Source organism: Haliotis rubra, unplaced genomic scaffold, assembly GCF_003918875.1.
Source record: "Haliotis rubra isolate DU_JTF1 unplaced genomic scaffold, ASM391887v1 Scf423, whole genome shotgun sequence".
NCBI classification, from domain to species: Eukaryota; Metazoa; Mollusca; class Gastropoda; order Lepetellida; family Haliotidae; genus Haliotis; species Haliotis rubra.
In genome coordinates, this window is record NW_025767106.1 from 938230 (window position 1) to 960137 (window position 21908).

At 38.5% G+C, this 21908-nt stretch overlaps 1 protein-coding gene across 1 annotated transcript; it reads right to left on the reverse strand.

The window, feature by feature from the left end:
• Window positions 1–360: 360 nt before the first annotated feature.
• Window positions 361–5339, reverse strand: LOC124288750 (acid-sensing ion channel 1-like). Its single transcript, XM_046725279.1, has 4 exons — window positions 4806–5339; window positions 3999–4084; window positions 735–826; window positions 361–512 (listed from the first exon to the last, which is right to left on the reverse strand). The coding sequence occupies exons 1-4, from the start codon at window positions 5337–5339 to the stop codon at window positions 361–363; spliced, it is 864 nt and encodes a 287-aa protein (XP_046581235.1).
• Window positions 5340–21908: the final 16569 nt, after the last annotated feature.

A 21908-nucleotide genomic window follows, 5' to 3' on the forward strand; every position in this document is an offset into this window, starting at 1 on the left:
CTTGCTGTCTCTACAACATGCAGACGAAGATTGACAATAGCAGCAACATAACTTAATACCTCTTTTATCCAACCAGCCAGCCCTCAACTTTTCTGTAGCAATCATATCTTTTATATGTACTAGTTATCTATTATAACCACAGATTACAATCAAAGCCTTGACACCATCCAACATAGTTTGTCACTTTATCGATCTTCATGCTCTTAGCTGCGCAACTATATCATATCTTATATATTATGTTCGATGGTAACAACACCAAAACTGAAACATTGAATTGAAAAGAACGAAAGGATATATAAGGGAATCCGATCCGGTCGTCAATGACAAAATCAACATCCACTAACACGACGTGCATATTCTTCAGTACTTCAAAGGTTTGATTTGTTTGACTTTGCCGCCGCGCTTACATCTTCTGAAGATGGACAGACAGACAATGAGTAGGAACTCTCCGAGTTCTGTGACAGTCAAGATACTAGCTCCGAGACAGATGCCCATTTGGCCTCCCAAGTTTCCTGGCAACATAAAGACGTCAATGTGTTGAGCTAAAATTACTTTTATTGGAAGACTGTCTATCGCAATTAAATTGACGTAAAAGGCATACGTTGACTTGCACACTGTCCAAACACAGTCAAACAATACGCTAAAAAAAGGGTCACACCATCATATATGTACCTGCCTGATGTAACTTTGTAAGTAATTCTGTTGGAAACACTGGATGTCATGAGTGAACTCACCAATGAGAGTTTCCGTTGTATACTTCGGACTTTGCTCTGTCGACTGGACGATCAGGTCCTCATAGAAAAGTCTTATCTCGAGAAAGTTCTTTCTGAAATGACAGTATTCATGTGGGTAGTTGGGAAAGGTTTATCATAAAACGCTCGAACGTTGTGAATCAAAGTGTGCTCTATTGTATTTTGACAAGGACTACATTTTTTCTAACAATGGCAAATGCGAAACCTGTCAAAGCTGCCATCCAACAATGGATTCAAGGTGTAGACTGCATTGATTTATATTCAGAGCTCACGGTAGGGTTTTCTTGAAATGGTAGTATTTGTCTTTGCTGTAATTAATGAACTTATCTCAAAACATTCGAAAGGTGTGAGACAAAGTCTTTATGTTTGCCTAACGACGGCAAATATAAACTACAACGTACATTCTGATCTGTCGTCATAGTGAGTGAGTGAGTGAGTGAGTTATTATTTAACGTCACATCGGCAATATTTCAGCCATATCTGCCGTCATAGATCTTTGAACGAGACACACGTGTGTCAACAGATGACGTAAGAATCAACGCTTCAATACTCCCCATCATTGCACTATTAATTACACTGCCAAAGTATATAGAGCTAAACATGAGTCATCAAGATGTCAGTGTAAACTAGATATCATTCTAAGCTTCCTGGACTATAATTACACGATTATTACACTATATTCACGACTTCCTACACTACCACTTACTTCATTAAGTCGAAATTTCATCAAAGTAATATCATTTGGTATAATTATCTGACGTAACATCGCCTGTTTTTCTCAAGATCATTTGATTTCATTAGTGCCATAATGCATTACCAGCACTAAGATATATTCGTCAGAATGAAAACCATCAGACTCCTTCGGTACGTAGCATTTCAGTATCGCATGGGGATTTATGAAACCTACCCCACTGCTAGTGATAATGCAGGGTGAATGCATCGCTCAAAACACTAGTCTACATTCGGTAGAATTAGCTGCTCTGATGTGTACACCGTGTGTTTCCTCCAGTATGGCCAAGTGTTCCAATCCTAGCTGTGTAAAGAGTTACTGAGATACTGATAGCTCAATGTCTGGGTCAAAAAATTTAATTGTTGTTCATTGTTTGTCAGTTTCAGTTCTTGATCAATATCAGAAATGTTCATGAACCTGGTTTTGTTTTACAATAGCAAAAGCTTTCAAAGCGATGATCATCCGATCCTTTCCAAACCTGCCCAACAGCATAGAAACATGCAGCGTTTGAAACGTAAAACAATATACTTATATTATACAGAATACAATTAAGCTGTGAATAACATATATTATTGAGTGAGTTTGTGGTGCGTTGTTTTCACGTGTGTAGCCTTCTAGTTATGAACGACGCACTAACATTGCTTATTGTTCTGTGAGCGACAATACCGGGATGGACATTCATTCAGGCTCGACTAGCTCCACAATTCTGAAATCGTCTCAGATCTTCAGAAACGAAAGGTCTTAATTCCTTGAAACAAACTGTATTATCATTGATCCAACAGGGTGCATGAACAACGATTGATGCATTTGGGTCACGAGGACACAAACTGAAGTGAGTGAGTGAGTGAGTGAGTGAGATCAAACCTTCGTTTTTATGATTACTATATTTTTACATGTACTCACGTGATATATTCTTCATTTTGGGCCATGTTAAGATCCAGAAGCATGCGAACAGAGACATCTGATGGGTATTTTGAAGATGATACCTTTACATTATATGCCTCGGACGAGCAGGGTAGTTGACATTTACACAGTTTCCGAATCGTCGCATTCTTCATCACATATCCTGCAATATGACCAGAAATACCCAATTGTTTTCGCACACTTGATCAGATGAAATATGGCAGCAGTGATTAACATGACAGAATAGCAGTGTAAAACATGGGTCGAATATATATAAAATGCTCAGACATGCAAATAGAATGCTCAGAACATACCGTCGAATTAATGACTGCAAGATTTCATTTTATAGCTTCAATATCCATTTTAAAGTAATGTCATTTTCATTTATTTATTATCTATATGGTGATGTGATTATCAATATAAGTATGTGTCTCATATCTCATTTCATTTAGTAAAACGTTGTAAAGAGGCTGTGAAAACGGCAACACAGTTATTTTTCAGTGGCGACATTTTTAACATTGGAACTGACTGTGCAACGAAATCGTACTTTTGCAAACAATGAAAGCTGGTGTATATAACCATTAAAAATCAATAAGCAACCACAAAACAAAGAAACAACTAATGATGTGATTATCTATATACGTATGTGTCTTATATCTCATTTCATTTAGTAAAACGGTGTAAAGAGGCTGTGAAAACGGCAACACAGTTATTTTTCAGAGGCGACATCTTTAACATTGGAACTGACTGTGCAAAGAAATGGTTCTTTTGCAAACAATGAAAGCTGGTGTATATAACCATTAAACATCAATAAGCGACCAAAAAACAAACAAACAACTAATGATGTGATTATCTATACACGTATGTGTCTCATATCTCATTTCATTTAGTAAAACGTTGTAAAGAGGCTGTGAAAACGGCAACACAGTTATTTTTTCAGAGGCGACATTTTTAACATTGGAACTGACTGTGCAACGAAATCGTACTTTTGCAAACAATGAAAGCTGGTGTATATAACCATTAAACACCAATAAGCAACCAAAAAACAAACAAACAACTAACAAAAACTATGAATAAAACATATTATGTAAACATGTAAAAGTTATTCTCGATTTTCCCTTATCCATGCCCATATCGTCAACAGCAGATAATAAATGACATATGCTATATAGGATATATGTTTCGTACATACCATATGTCGGAGAATAGCATTTCGTCAGGTTATAAATAGAACAATGTTGTCCGATGGCTCCTAGAAATATAGATAAACACGATTGAAAACTTAACAAAAGTCAGACCATCAATTAATATTATGCATGCAGAAAAAACATGCTGCATGTGTATTTTACTGATTATAACATTATTTAGTTGTTTTTGTTTCTTTAAGTTTTAGCTTACAAATGTACTGATGTAAATAGAGCAACTGGAAAAGAGAAGAATATCAGATGTGGTTATGTAACCACAGATACCTAGGCAATTTTGAGTTTGATTTGTAATTCTTATGACTTATGAGCTTACGATTATCGGACATTGAGACACAATCACATATTTTGTATGTTATCCCTGTCATACACTCCCGAAGACAGTTTTCGTATGTGTATGTGTCAAAGTACTCCAGGGTGTTGTTAAATGACGGATCCAATGTATCCACGCATGTTCGATTCTTGAAAGCCTGATAGGGCGGGGGTAAGTACTGGTACTGTAACATAAAATGAATTACATTCTTTTTATAATGTTTTGCTAACCACCAGGGTCTAATAACAGCTAAGTCGTGGAGATCTAAAGCCTGTCGATTGAAACACTGTGATGGTGAAGACTTCGAGCATAAATATATACGTATGATTTATTGAACAGCAATTCTTCATTAACATGAAACCACAAAATCGATCCTGCCCATACATATGCAAAAGACACACTAAGACCTAATAACGACATTGTATAAAATTGGGTTGAAAGAAACCAAGTCTCTCACCAGAAAGATTAAGCAACAAATTAGGTTTGTCAGGAGTTTCGACCGTATAAACAGCTGGGACGTTGGAAGACATATGCTAATCTAGGGCGTACCGTTGATCTCTGAATAACAGCATTAGTTGTTGTACCCGGAGCTGCCAGGAAGGAGGTTCCCGCTACGTCTGGGTGGATACGAGGATCGTGCAGGATTACCTTTCACCATTGAAAAAAACTCATTGATTGTCCAAAAAAACAAACCCTACCTTAATCATCACTACCAAATCAATGGTTATACCTTTAGATAATATTCATATTTGTCCTTTGACAACTGATGATAATCAATCCTTGACATCAGAATCTTCATAACTACATGGTATATTCATATCTTAGCCTACAGTTTATCAGTGTTGAAATGAAATGATTCACGAGATATACTTTAGTCATTTTCCCCCATACCATGTCCAACGTACCTTTATTCCGGATGAAAGTTGAGAACCAAGCACATAGTTGATCTGATCGACTTTCACAAAAATGTGAAGATTGTTATCTGAACCAGCTACTCGCACTGTAGTTACATCAGAAGCATTCCAGTTGAAAGTGGCACAATAGCCCAAGGTGGTTAACACAGGCTTCATCACCGACCGGCATGGTTCATACGAAACACCATTCATCATACAAATACTTAGCATCTCGTTTGGGTCAATGTGTATCTGTTTCCACCAGTCAAGTGACTTACTCTCTCGAAAGGTAGGCCGATTAAGTACAGGGTCGTTCCAGTTTACGGGTCCTCTGAAACCACCCAACACGCTGACATTCTTGAAGAATTCCTCAAGATAAGGATCTGCTGCTCTTACTTTGCTCATGTTATACGGACTCTGATTGCAGAAGGTGACGGCAGGGAAGGGCACTTCCTCAAGCACGTCGACTTTTGTGTTGGTGATGACTGGGTATCTGTAGAAGTCCATCAGCTCCTTTGTTATGTTGTAGGACATATACGCTGACATCGCCAGGACAGCAACTGTCCATGTTACCTTGTAGCCCAGCGGATAAGTGCAGTTTTTTCACTGAATTGTGCACTTTGTGTTACAAGCATGAAATCTGGCATGATTGTAGCTTATACCATTCTTATTAAATAAAGATCGAGAGGCCTCGCAGATTTTGTATATTTTTCATATTTTGGGGAAAAAAGTGAAAAATGATAATTTTTTCTACTATTTTAATCATAACTTTTTTTAAATTCTCCAATTCTCCAACATCATATATCAAATTGTAGACAATTCATAGCTGATTATTTTCCATATATACATGTCTTCTCTATCTTTAATGGTTAGGTCTATGGAAGTTAATTTATATCATGACAACCCGAAAAAGGGAAAATTGACGGACATTTTTCAAAATGGCCGCCATATCGACTACAACAGTAAAATAAGTATGAGATCATCCCATGATCTAACATTTTTTTATTATTTCTTTGAAAATTCAAAACGAAAAGCCTCGCAGATTTTGGCCATTTTACAGAAGGGGGGAGGGGGGTGGGTGGTGGGGTGTAATTTTTCAACATATTTTACCTTAAGTAAGTCATAGATTTCCAAATCCTAATAAATTATGTATTAAGAATATTGCGAGAACAGATGAAAGTTTTTGAAGGAATATATACTCATGCCAATAATGGTTGTCACCCCCTCCCCACTCCAACCCCACACACACCTCACACCCCCAGCCCACACACCCTCTCCAATTAAAACAATTGAAGGGGGTGACAACCATTATTGGCATGAGTATATCAGAAGATTTACTTACATGTATAATGTATGAGGTTGGTTGCCTATGGATCACTTATAAAAACCATATCAAAATCAACGCAAACATGTTCGATTTCAACATCAATGCCAAAGTAGCTATTTCAACATTCTGTGGCAGGTTACTCATTTATGTCTTGAGTGGAATTGTATCTAGCTTGACTGAATTAGAAAATCGTCTCCTCCACATTTGCACAGTGCAGTGCACTTTAGAGCTGCTTTGGACCGGTTTGAACATTTTTTACACAGTATTTATCATTATTATTATTATATTATAGGATATTTATATAACGTACATATCAAGAAACTGATACATGCTCAAGGCGCTTGGTTTTTTCCCCCTTGATCATTGGATGTCAATCTCAACGGCACATTGTATTACCAATCTCAACTCTTGCAGCCACTCGGCGCACCAAGTTATTGCGGCTTTCCCATCCTTACGAGGGACCCATTCACAGCTTGGTGGACTGGGACACATAGTCACAGCACCTTGTACAGGTTTACTGCACGTTGCTGTACCCGCAACTAGGTATTTGGACGTATTCATGTGGCCGCCATCTTGTCATTTACCAACAGATTCATGGGTTCTTTTAAGTGCACCGGGTTGTGTACTGTACACTAGGGGTTGTGACAACACTTAAAGAGTCTGCACAGAAAGTTGACTCCTAGGTTTTTACAGCTGGTTACAGGTGGGCTCGATCCCGGCAAGCTTGCTGGATCACTAGCCTGGTGCCTAAGACAGCTCGCCCACCATGCTCCCCGCTCGCCCACAATGCATTTCAGCAATTCCTGGCAGCTCTTTGATGCCTTCAGAAGACTTGAAAATAGAGGTACAAGCTCTCCCTGAGAAAGTTATTGCCAGCCCCTATCCAGAGGGCTTTGTAACTCCTGTGATTTCATCAGGGATTGCCCCCAAACATATGCCCCCGGATATACAGCTCTCTATATGTTGGATCAAAGCTGATTCTGTTGGGGGTATATTGTTCAATGTTCTCCCCATCGTGGGGAACAAATGCTTCCTTGCTTCATTCACTTCCATGTGGTTGCTTGCTCTGTCAGCAGCACAACAAATCTCTCAAGCTGATGAATCTGTGCATTAGTGATTTCAAGTGGTGGACGAGCGAGGGAAATAAAGGTGCCTGAAATTTCAGTAAACGCGTTCCATCCATTCCACGAGGTCTGCTTTCCAATTCTACCAAAGGATGACACACTGTCACTTCCTGTGAAGCTGTGAAACATTGGTAGGGGTCGAGAGCGCCTGTTGCAGCTATGGCCAACACAACCACATTTGTGTCAACAGTATGAATGTAAAATTTCTTCCATAAAGACAAGATATATACAGACGAGTCAAGGGATGGAAACCTGAATGACTTTTTCAGACATGAATATCACTCTTGCGTACCATCTATATCTCATCAAGGTTCTCTACGTCCATGCACAAAATCAGCTCTTCTCAATTGCTCTGAAGATATTTCACCACAAACTGACTCAAAACCAGATGTTGACGTATCAATCCTTGATGGAGTCGCAGTAATAAACATGCTAAAACCCGCAGCTCAAATATGGATATTTTATAATGTGTTCTTGAAATACTTGCATACACCTCTGAACTCCAATCAGAGAATGTATGTTGTTTGGGACAAATATCAACACGCAACGTAAAATCCAGTGCAAGAACAAAAGAGGAAGTGCAAAAGGACGACGAGTGGAAGCCAATTCATGTGTTCCTCAGAACTGACAAGTTTTATGAGGTGTGATGCCAACAAGAAAGAACTTTTTGCTATACAAATATCCTATAATATGCTAATAATAATAAATAATGTGTAAAAAAATGTTCAAACCGGCCCAAGTATGTAAGAGCAGCTCTAAAGTGCACTACATTGTGCAAATGTGGAAGAGACTAATTGATTTTCTAATTCAGTCAAGCTAGATACAATTCCACTCAAGACATAATTGAGTAACCTGCCACAGATTGTTGAATATAGCTACGTTGACATTGATGTTGAAATCAAACATGTTTGCGTTGAATTTGATATGTTTTTTATAGGTGATCTATAGGCAACCAAACTCGTACATTATACATAGAGAATCTCACCCAAGTGTCTACTGATATCAATCATATCAACACGATTTGATAAAGGTACAAATTTTATTTTTACCTTTATCAACGAGTGTTGATATAATTGATGTCAGTAGACACGAGGGTGAGATTCTATTTATCATAAAAAAATCATCCTTCATAACTTTTCAATGAAAACTGTAAATCGCTCAACACTGTACTACCGATAGACTTGCAGTGCAGCGATGTCATAGGATTGTGACGTCATCAGTTCATGACGTCATAGCATTGTCAGAGCATTGTACAAAATCAGAGCATTGTACTGTCAAAACGATATCTCCTAGGAGATATCATATGATCTCACACAAGCGATATCTCCTGTGGAGGTGAGGTGAGGTGAAATTGGGTTTAACGTTGTGCTTGAGAATGTTTCGCTCCTATGACGACGTGCATGCGTGTGTTTGTGTATGTGCGGCTGCTTGTACTAGCCCAGACTGAAGCTAGTTTTATAGTGCTAGCCCACTGAGATACCATGCCGCAGTGAAGCATGAATACCCCACTCAGACACATTATACTGACTCCGAGCCAACCAGTCCTTGTTGTACCCATTAATGCCGAGCGCCTGGCAGGGACCAACAAGTACCATATTTTAATGCCTTTTGGTATGACGCGGTCGGGGATCGAACCCGCGACGTTCCACTCTTCGGGCGGACGCTCTAACCACTACACCACGGAGGCGGTCATCTCCTGTGGAACACAGTTTTGGATGATAAATGTAAATCTTCTGAAATATCCCTTCAAATAAACTTTCATCTGTTCTCGCAATATTCTTGATACATAATTTATTAGGATTTAAAATTGAGTTGAGATAACATTTTTCGGAAAATTCATTTTTTCTCCCCCTATTTTCCCCAAAAATGAAAAATGGCCAAAATCTGCGAGGCTTCTCGTTTTGAATTTGCAAAGAAATGATAAAAAAATGTTAGATCATGGGATGATCTCATACTTATTTCACTGTTGTAGTCTATATGGTGGCCATTTTGAAAAATGTCCGTCAAATTTCCTTTTTTCGGGTTATCATGATATAAATTGACTTCCATAGACCTAACCATTAAAGATAGACAAGACATGTATATACGGAAAATGATCAGCTATGAATTTTCTACAATTTGATATATGATGTTTGAGAATTGGAGAATATTAGAAAAAGTTATGATTAAAATAGTAGAAAAAATTATCATTTTTCACTTTTTCCCCAAAATATGAAAAATATACAAAATCTGCGAGGCCTCTCGATCTTTATTTAATAAGAATGGTATAAGCTACAATCATGCCAAATTTCATGCTTGTAACACAAAGTGCACAATTTGATCACTTATCCGCTGGGCTACATCTCCGACACACGGTCTCTAAATATTGCAATTTTTCTTTGAATAAATATATTGAGGTCCAGTCTCCGTGTGTTGTCAATATAAGTCAAGATTCAAATTTCCTTTTAGACAGTGGCGTAACTGCTAGATAGCGCAGCAGACAAGTGCCTAAATAGTTCAACTTTGTCAGAGTTCACCTTTAGCACGTCAACACATTGCTCCACTCACTACAGTACTTGCAACGGGAAGCTATTCTACGTCAGTGAAAAGTTGTGTTTCATGACCTCTCCTAACGTTTCATAATGTGATTACAGACTGCAATCAGATATCTCACACGGCAACAAAGTGAAACAAGGTACATAATATATTATGTATGACAAATTAGGTAAAGCATCACACAGTATTTCCTATATATTGAGTGAAACCTATGTATACTGAAAGGCATAGAAACGTCGTATATAGATGGGATAGAAAGCGGGTAATGGAGAAATGGATCACTCTTACAAAACAATTGAAGTCATTGGCGATGACAGTAGCACGTTGACCTGCGTGTAGACGTCCTTGTTAACCTCGGTATAGGTGCTGTATTCAGGAAACGACTGAAGTCAATGTTGAATTCTCCATCATAAGGGATAGATATCTTAATGTCAAAACAGTAAAGGACCTTTTTAGTAATGTTAATTATAATTTAATCATTGATTTTTTAAAAGATATACACTTGTTAAATGAATTTTGATATATGTTTTGTAAAAAGATGAGGTTTTATAATTGGTAGTTCAGATTTTCAGCTTAGATTTTTAGTGGCTGTATCCTCGATTTCTCGTCTGTCGCCAGCGGCTGAAGGGGTGGTGTAAATCCAACTAGGGTCCATGCAGGTAGCGAAAGTAATGTAAGTCCCCATGGTTCCTAGTATGGTGATCTACTTTCAGTTGTTGGCGATCTATAGCCCATTTTCACATTGTATTGTCTTCTTTAATTGGAATGTTTTAGCTTTGTTCGCTAGTTTTATATTCATATCTGTGATTATCTAGTATTTTTACTGTTCTTCGTCGGCAGGTTTGTATAATATCTATATATATTCTATTTCAATGTCAAATGTTCTCGTCACTATATGGCTGAAATATTGCCGATGTGACGTTAAATAATAACTCACTCACTGAAGTCAAGCTGGCAATTTATACCCTGTATGCACACGAGATGCACGCGCAGTGTGCTTTCAGTGTTGCGTTTGGTTGAGCTGTTCCTTGTCCAAAAACAGTGACAAACTCATCATTTAGTCTTCGAATCATGTTTTTTCAATGTTGTTTTCAGTCATCAAGTGACAACTAGTTAATCAAAATACATCATTGATACCAAATCCATAATCTAAAAAATACGACGTTTCCATTCCACCGGTTACTATCCCATCTACATACGACGATTATTTTGCCTTTCAGTGTTTAAGTGTGAAAGAATCTTTTCAAACTGTGATAATGCTGGGTATGCAACCTAAGCTATCCAATGTTTTACCCAGAATTCTGACCAATCATTTACCTATAATAATAAAATAAATAATAAAATAAACTGCCAGCATTGCATGTTTACATTTTTGCATTACATTGCAAAGGGACTACATTAATTTGCATTGCATGGTTTTCTCAGATTGTACACGATGCATGTACAATGTAATCTAAGCACATTAACATAACATTTTAGATCGTTTATAACACTCCCTTTGATACTTTAGACATTAATTATGCTGATAGAAGTAACACAGCCACTGCAATTCCAGTTATCCATAGTATGCTCAATACATTATTTTTAAAGGAAATAGAATTATTAGATTTTGAATGATATGTTTTGTAAATAGATAAATGGCATTTTATACATGGTAGTATAAATTAGCAACTGTGATTGTTAGTGGCTGTATCCTCAAAGGAGGTTAACGTATCGTACACTTATTGTCCTCCTGAGAGGATACGTAAGTCCCAAAACTTTCAAAGTTAAATCTAAATTTACCAGATTTATTTTTGTTATTTTAAACTTCGGCTAAACCTTTCCTACAATCGCCAGCGGCTGAAGAGATGGTGTAAATCCAACTGGGGTCCATGCAGGTAGCAAACGCACTTTAAGTCCCCATGGTCCCTAGTATGGTGATCTACCTTTAGTTGTTGGCGACGTGTAGCCTGTTTTTATATTGCATTGTCTTCGTAAATAAACTAATTTTAGATTTCCATGCTAGTTTTAGACACCATCTCCGATTCTCTACTTATTTTACGGTCCTTCGATGCCCTTTGATTACTTAACAAGTTATATTTATTGTGTATGCAAAACCTTTCTATCACTATATGACTGAAATATTGCCGAGGTAACGTTAAATCTTAACTCACTCACTCACTCAATGTATCATTCTTCTACTCACCATCGTAGTCTGTAGTTATGTCAAGGGGTGAGTTTGTTGGCTCCATGGAATCCCGTATTCTGTGTGAAATCAGTCCACAGACTTCCTATATTGTCTGTAGATGAAGGTTCATCTGTCCAAGGAACTTTCTTGTCCGAAGTTGCGATTTTCGCTGACATTGTTACAACCGAATATTGGGCACTCACACCGGTCTGCTGTCAGATCGCGAATGTCCTCATAACAGTGCTGCCGCTCATGACATAGGACTAGCTATCGATTAAGCGTTATTTGCCTTTGATTTGCGTCTTTTGACAATGCTATCTGCCTAACGAGATTGGCAGCTTTAGATGCTTTTATGATTCTGATGACATCAGAGTACTCTCCTCGTAGCACATCACGATAATGATGTGATGAAAGGCTGGGGACATAATTTTACATCAAAATGAATCTTTTATTTTTCTGATAGATTTCCCTCTGAAAGGGATAACGTTTGCCTTTTCTGGTACATATTAATCTGGGGCGGTAGGGTAGCCTAGTGGTTAAAGCGTTCGCACGTCATGCCGAAGGCCCAGGTTCGATTCCCTACATGGGTTCGATGTGTTAAGCCAATTTCTGGTGTCCCCGTCGTGATATTGCTGGTTATATTGCTAATTTTTAAGCGGTGTAAAACCATACTCAATCACTCACTTACTAAGATGTTTTCAAAATGCTCATGGTACGATACATATTTACATCCCGTAACAGGAACGTACCCCTCTTTGGAATTATCAGTTGCAGATTATGATTTATTAACCAAACGTGAATTTCAATTCACAACGACCTGTGCAGAGGTGACCAAATTTCCTACAATATTGAAGTCCACGACACCAACGGATGTTTCTGCGTCATCAGATGGAATTGTACTGAGCTTACTGGACTTTGGGTGAATCCCATATACTGATACACTAAAACCTGATGTCGTTAACGATGTTCCCGACCCAATAATCTTGACGAACTTCTTCAAAAACGCCGATGAATGTATTCACTCATGCACTGTTTCACAAAGACTGCAAAGAACATAGGAAGCCACTGGAAAAGTTGAATAGTTCCGTAGCCACCCGATGGTCCATGATTTATATAATGTTGTAAATGATGTAAATGCTGAAGCCCTGCTTATCTTAAAAAAAGATCAACGCAAATCTTGGCAATATTTTGTTTCGAGGATAAATTCACGTACACCAAAATCGAAAGTATGGAACATGATACACAGAATGAAAGGTAAGTGGAGGTCAGTTGTGAACCGATAAATCAGATATTGCAAATATACTAAACTGAAACCTACCCTAAACATTCCTCACTTTCTAATTTGCACCTACATAAAATACCAAAGGAAACAGTCATTCATTTAAATTCCTTCATTTTTATCTAGAAAATTGAGCGCTGCATCGAAACATAGAGCTATAAAAATCGACATGACTTTTGATTGCGAGGCTGTTTACCTCAATCCAGCGCTAGCATTTTGTCACCTTTTTCGGTATAAGGATAAACAGTTCATTTAAATCATTAAGTGATTCAATTGATGAAAAGCATTTTGTGGTAGAATTATGTGTAGAATTTATGTTAAACAAATCGATAAATGGTCTTTAGGATATGAAAATGTCGAAAATATATACCACGTAGAGACCGAAAAATCGTAAATGTTTCATATGTGTTCTCACATAAGACGGACAATGGCGTTCTGTTGACTGGACGATCTGGTCATCATAGAACATCCGTAATTTGAGATAATTTTCTCTGCAGTGACAATACTGTTATAGCTAAACTCTGGTGGTGTGTGGTCCTGAGCTCAGGTCACAAATCAGGTGAAGTTAAGCAACGTCGGGCGCGGAGAGTCTTTGGATGGGTGACCGTGTTTGACAGCTTGACTCCTGAGAGTTTCTAGGCAAGTGAGTTAAAAATTGCCCCTGTTCACCCAGCAGCCAGTGAGATAAGTCATGTGACTATAACCTTCTCGCGCCTAACAGGCAGCTTGGGTTATCCGGGGTAATAATGTACTGTGCGTTCATTGTTAGCGCTATGAGCATATAGTATGACCAGAAATTATTGAGAATTTTAGGAATATGTTCAATTGGATTTCTAGTATAAACAACCCTGACCATCTATCAAGTGCTTGCTCTCATTCAAGAGAGACAACTCCGTTTATCCTTTTCATTAGTTTGTGAAGAGTTATCCCCCCTTTGTTTACTTGCTAGCAGACGACATTTTCAGTGATCCTCAGTATGGATGATTTTGAGAAGAGGAAGTTGATTTTAGAGTATTATAACAAGGACATCAGATCAGCTACAGTGATTTCAAGTAGAACAGACATCCTTTTGTCCACTGTTTATCTTGTTTTGAAAAATATTGCAAATGGATATGGCATTGAGCACCAGGGAGGCGCAGAAAATTGACTGTCGGTGACAGGAGGCGACTTGGTATGAAGGAGTTTAGAAGACTTAAGGCTGGATATGATTGATAAAGGAACAGTGGCTGTCTGTAAGGAGACAGTAAGAACTGAGCTGCATGCAATGGGTTGGCAGAAAAGTCGAGAAATTCCATCACCGATCATGAAACCTGAACAAAAGGAGCGAAGGTTGAACAGTGAGCGGTACACAGATATTCTCGAGGGACATTTACGTCCATCTGCTCACGTGTTCTATGGAAATGTTTGGATTTTCCAGCAGGACAACGACCCACAACATCGTTCAAAGGATTTATAGTTCATGGCCAGTGAGATGAAAAGAGAGGTATGGACCAGACCAGAGGATAGCCATATTTCTATATATCGACTCCCGCATCTCATTTGGTATTTCCGGTTTTAAGTAACTGCGGCAAAAACCTTTCAATATATTATTTTACCTGAGACTATGTCAATAAGTGTTGCTGGATCGCAGAGATTGCCATGTAATACGGCTGGTCGTGTTTGTAGAGGCACTGTGTCTACACATGTCATTTACAATTGTCAAGCCTAATGGCTTCATTGATCACGTACTTCGAGTAAATACTGTTCTTTGTTATGCTAACAATTAATTCACCCGAATCTTAACGCAACCAGGATATGAATAATTCTGGCGGTTTGTCTGAAAGCAAGAAGTGGGTCGTTTGTACTGTCAGTTATCAATAATGTGTGTGTCATTATCACTATTCTCTATATTCGGTACTCTTTACTTCAATTAAGATTTATTCACATATTATCCCTTTGAACTGATTCACATACATTGCAAGGTTTAAACCACAACAAATTGTTCTAGAAGTAATAGAATTCGAAACCCTTTTAATGAAATGACACGCATCCTGAGATTTGATAAATTGGGTATGGTTATTTACATTGTACTACTTTTACGCTTTCAAGATACTTAGTGTGTGGCCTGCCACTTAAAATGCTCGGACAAATCCTGAATTGAGACCAGTTAGTAGTCGAATCGTACGGATCCTGTTCACGGAGCACAATATCACACAATCAAGCCTTAGAATGTGTATGCATTATGAAGACTGAATAAGCAATGCTTTCACAGAGGACAATCATATGCATTGACATTGGCATTGAAAGGAGTTAAAAAATGTGACCAGAGACAATGTTTACGTTATCGTAAAGAATACAATGTGTGTGTGGGTGTGTATATAAAACTGAATCCATATTTAATATCATGTCCACTCAGGATGAGTGTGTGAGGTACGAACGAAGAGTGAGTGAGTTTAATTTTAGCTTTCAGTCATATTCCAGCAGTATCACGTTGGAGGACACCAGAAATGGGCTTCACGCATTGTACCCATATGGGGAATCGAACCAGTGGCTTGGGCGTGACGAGCGAAAGCTTTAACCACTAGGCTACCCCATCGCCCTTAAGAACAGAGAAGTCGCACGTGTTTATACTTCATCTGTACTGTCAACCTCGTCTAACAAACGCGCATAGAGTATCTACAAATACAAGCCGACGATATGAGTACACCTTGCCCTAAGTTGCAGGAGACGCTGGAACGAGTAAATGTATTCCTTGGCAATGTTCTGTCCTTTTCCGGTTAAATTGCAGCTCATTTAAACTCAAGTTATTGCTAATTATTTGTATGCTTGTCACTGTTGTCGATATGCAGTACAATAATTCCCACCACTGTTTTAAGTATTATTTCTGGTTGTTTAAGCTTGGCTGCATACATGTACAATCAATGAGATTCCATTATCACGGAAATACAGAGGAATATGATTTTTACAAGTACAAAACTACTTACGTTCAGGCCAACATGTTTTACTCTCTCAGTTAAAGTGTTGTGGAGTGCTAACGTGGTGACATCTATGGTCTTGAAATGATGCATCCTTCGATGACCTGATCAATGAACATATAAAAGTGTGTGATGTAGTATGCCCTCATGCACAATGTAAAGGCCTTCAGCACAAAGAAGTGTTCCAAATATGGAGAACAACGCAATGACAGTCACCTGACGGGACGTTCGAATTGACGAGTTGTGTCCCTGTGGATTTCCCAATATATCGTGACGCATGAGTTTATTTACATGTCACCAAAATAAAATATCTTTCCAACAAATTGGCATATGAGACAGAGCCTTTTGGTCAGACGACTCCAGGAAAATTTAATGAAGATACATTATGCATTTGAGAATTACACGTGTTTTTTGCCAAGACTGGGCTTAGCGTGACCAGCCGATTGATAGAATCGAGCCCACTATACCACCCGTCTTGATGAAGTAAGGTGTATTGAGCAAAGAAACGCTACTCTTGGAACCAGTGCACTGAAACGCCAGAATCTCTTCCTCCTCCAACACAGGGGCGCAACCCACGGCAAACAGGATGTCAAATTCGTTCGCCTTTTTACGACCAGCAATGGGGTGCTGAGCACAGGTCCTCATGTCTTTGCAAGGATTAAAGATTAAAAAAGTTGAGTTGAGATGACCCCCAACTCGAAATGCTTCACAGTTCAATACATCATGACAAGGCCGGACACTTCGGTGCACCCTACCCGACTGCTTTGCCCTACCCGTCCGGCCTTGTCGTAATGTATTGTACTGTGAATCATTTCGGGGGTGGGGTGGGCTTCTCAATTTTTTTATATACAGGACCTGTGGTGCTGAGGACCAATTCTACCCCGGGTTCACACGAAGGAAGAACTATTAGCATTACCCAGCACTCCCCTGGCAATTGGCAAAGACACGGGTAGACCTTTCACTGACCACATTCATGAAAACAGAAGTAAATGAATTACAATTTATGCAATAATTTAATCAGTTAGAAAGTAAATACAAATGTGTTTCTACAGATGTATCCGAGGATGTTTGTGGCACTTTAATTGGATCCAGCACTACTTGCCACAGCAGAACCTACTGCCATACCAACAGCTGTTAAATATACCAATAAACACTAAATATAACAGTATATAACATTGAAAGACTCACTATCGTGCCTTCACAGAAAATGTTACGTAAACTTCCTCTTTAATCGAAATATTTAAAATATCTAATGTTACTAATGGTCAATGCCATATTGTCTATTGTTGATTACCCTGCTATTGTGTGAATTTCTACTTACACAATGGGTAATTATGGAGCAGTCAACAGAACTAGGACACCACTTCTGATACCATACACTGATTACAAGACGTTTATTATAGTCCGTTTGGCTCAAAAGCGCACCGATGAATTGCAATCTTACTCGAAAACTAATCAACATAACATACTCAATGAAACGCTGATCATAATCAAAACATCATACCAACTCTGTGAGGTTTTTGCAGAATTTTTGTCCTAAAAATAAAAAAGTTGTTTTACAAACTATCATTGAAATATTGACACAGTTCACTGTTTGTTACGAGGGAGTAGTGCAGAGAAAGGGACAGCCAGGTGTTCGAGAAGCACGTTCACAGACAAAGTTATTTCTACATTAACCTGTTTAATCGTAGCATATGTGTGTTTTTACTGTATGGCTAGTTACATCTAAATTGCTAACAGCTGAAGGGATGATGTAAATCCAGTTAGTGCCCATGCAGGAAGCAAATGTACTGTAAGTCCCCATGGTCCCTAGTATGGTGATCTACCTTCGTTGACAGGTTTTTATAATTTACCTTTAATACATATTAATTCATAACTTGATTTAGTCACGATATGGCTGAAATATTGCTAAAGTGACTTTAAATTTTTACTCACTCACTCACTTAGTTGCTCAACTACATCATATCTTGTTGCATATCATATGTTCGATGGTAACAACACCACAACTGAAACATCGAATTGAAAAGAATGAAAGTATATACAAAGCAGCCTGACTAGACATCCCCTGACACGACGTGCATATTCTTCATTGCTTCAAAGATTTGATTTGTTGGACTTCGCCACCGCGCTTACATCTTCTGAAGATGGACAGACAGACAATGAGTAGGAACTCTCCGAGTTCTGTGACAGTCAAGATACTAGCTCCGAGACAGATGCCCATTTGTCCTCCCAAGTTTCCTGGCAACACAAAAACGTCAACGTGTTTGGTTAAAATACGTTAATTGGAAGCCTGTCTATAACAAATGAATTGACATAGTAGGTATACATTGACTTACACACTGTCCAAACACAGTCACATTATGTATACAATACGCAATGAAAAGGATCACACTATCATATATCGTGGGCCTTTGTACTTCACAATATTTACCTGACCGATGTAACTTCGTAAGAACTTCCGTTGGAAATACTGAATGTCTTGATTGAACTTAACTCACCAATAAGAGACTCAGTTGTGTACTTTGGAATTTGCTCTGTCGACTGGACGAACAGATCCTCATAGAAAAGTCTTATCTCGAGAAAGTTCTTTCTGAAATGATAGTATTTGTTTGACAAGAAGGGATATAAACCACGACACACATTCTGATATATTGTCCTGGGTTTGAACAGGACACACGCGTGTCAACAGATGCTATTTTAGAGACACATCCTTTAATACTCATCGCACTACTAGTTGCTCTGTCAAAGTATAGAGAGCATATATAACCTAGGTCTGGCAGTAACTTTTCGACAAAGGCGGGTAGTCACCTTGTAAGAAGTATGCATAATTTTTTTAACGTATGCATAAATTTTGTGGTAATTATTTCAATCGAATCTCTTCATAAGCTGGACACATAAAGGTAATTCATCTCTGCTACAGAATGTTTAATTACGTGTTCCTTAAATATACCGGAATTTTCAGTATACTGTGCCAGCCAATGAAACCCACACCCATAGGAGAAACAGATTAGACATTGCGTTGCTGCCTTCTTAGACGTGTCAACGCGTGGATATGCGTCGACTATTTGGTGGAGAATCCGGGTATTTACTACATTGGACAGATTCAATACATATTTCAGGACAAGAGCTTTGAAATCAGGAGTCTGGCTTTGCGAAGAGACTCAGTACCAAAAAAATGATTAGCGTCATAAAAAGTACACATTAAACATTTCAGCAAATAATCCACATTAAGAAATTTGAAACCAGGAGTCTAACTTTACCGCGCGAGTCGGTGCTTGTTGATGCTGTTGACCTTTTAAGTACGATGGGTGCTCTTCCCGTGTCTGTGACGGAGCTTGCCCATATAGTGTGGGTGCTATGCCAAATGAGAAAAAAAATATAATAATAATAATAATTATCCTACTCTGATTTCCAAACTAACATGGGCAACCTACAAGTTAAGGATGAAACAGCGAGATACCACAGACCAAGCAAGTACATGCGTCTCCCCACAGAGATCTGATCACAGCCATCAATATGAAGATCCTGTATTCATACAGAAACTACCTCCAGGACATCTTCAAGGTGGACATTGTGTACAAGACAGCTCATCAGGACTTACTTATCTGTGTGTACTTAAATGGACTCAGTTCAGGATATACAATGTGTTATTGTTGAGATAAGTGCAACCAGGTATGTTCAATCACAAGTCAGTACATTACTACTTTCTTATGCCTATACCATAATGTATTTTTGCATGTAAACAATGCGCTCCAAATTACTTCGGACGAATGAAGTCAGATTAGAGATATTCTTGGGCCCAGCCACCCACAAGCACACATGTATTTTATGTGTCAGTATTAAGAAGACATTAACAGCGAAGTGATATTCAGCACTTGAAGTCAGAGTAGGATTATTATAGCACCCACAATATATGGGCAAGCTCTGTCAACGACGCAGGAACAGCACCCATTGTAGGATTATTTGTTTTTATTGGGCATATCACCCACACTATATGGGCAAGCTCCGTCACAGACAATGGAAGAGCACCCATCGTACTTCAAAGGGCAACAGTACCCACAAGTACCGACTCGCGCGGTAAAGTTAGACTCCTGGTTTCAAATTTCTCTATGCGAGGTTTATGACGCTAATTATCATCATTATTTGGTACTGAGCCTCCCCTCCCGATTATTTCAAATATTTCAAAAGTAAAAAAACCCTATGTAGTCAAGACATGTGAGACATTATTATAATTATTTATATGGCGCTAATCTGTATTCTATGTAATTCTTATCACTACCACAGTGTACATTGTGTTGTCAGACACCCTGAACCACTCTGTCTTTGTCATTTATTATTGTATATGACATTTATTGCCCTAATTGGTCATCCCCATTGGCCGTGTCTGCCATCATATCAACTGCTCACATCTACATGTATATTGATAAACAGAGAATGAGTCCGGTATTCCGACTGTCTGTGTAGGGGCGACCGCGAGCAGGATAATGCTGCCTGGGGTTGAGGAGGAAGTCCGCTCACCTCATTTATGTCTTGTGTATTTGTTTGTCGTGTAACTAAAGAAATTTGAGCTCAACGTATTCCTTCGTCTTGTCAACGTATTGTACGTACACCACATCTTAATTATGAGTTAATTCCCCAGTCGACACACATCAACCTTTTGACAGACGTTTGACACACGCCTGAAATTATGAGATTTGGGGGTTACATTAACTGGTTATTTCATACATATACCATATAATGTGACAAAAAAGCAATAGCTTTGTCAAAACCAAAAGTCAACCATGCTTTTGCCTCTTTGTTCACTAATAATCTCCCATTGTCCCAAGAGGGATGTTAGATTTCTGTAGCTCTGATCTGTGTCTCAGCACTGAACACCAAATTTAGTAACACATGGTTGTGAGCCCATCATTTTCATCATCAAATCGTTATTACGGATGAAGGCAACAGGCCCATATACATTTTGCATATACATATTCCAAACAGGTATGAAGGTGTGAGCGAAAACAGGAAACAATTTCTCAATATGTCTAGCATGTAATCGTTTTCCTGCATAGATTATCTCTCTTCCCAATTAAACATATTAGTAACATATATATGTATAGCTGGACTGAAATCTTGAGCATTTTAACACCATACCTATTTTCCAGTTTACGAACTTACTTATGGATAAGAGTGAGTGAGTGAGTTAAGATTTATAGTCACATCGGCAATATATCAGCCATATCGAGAAATTGATAATAAATGGAATTAAATTACAAATCCCGTCGACGAAGGACAGTAAAATAACTATACTCATGCCAATAATGGTTGTCAGCCCCCTCCCCACCCCAACCTCACACACACCCCACACACCCCCTCCAACAAAAAATATTGAATGGGGTGACAACCATTATTGGCATGAGTATAGATTATCACAGATAGAAACGTAAAACCAGTAATTAGATCTAAAACAGTCTAACTATAGAGGACAACGCAATATATAACCAGACTGTAGATCGCCAAGAACTGAAGGTTGATCACCATACCAGGGACCATGGGGACTTACAGTGCCTTTGCTACCTGCATTGACCCTTAGTTGAATTTACACAATTCCTTCAGCCACTGGCGATTGTAAGAAGAAATTACCCGAAATTTAAAAGAACAGAAATACTACGTTTAAAAATCTGGACTCGTAATTTAACTTTAAATGTGTTTTGGACTTACGTACCTTCTCAGGAGAACAATAATTT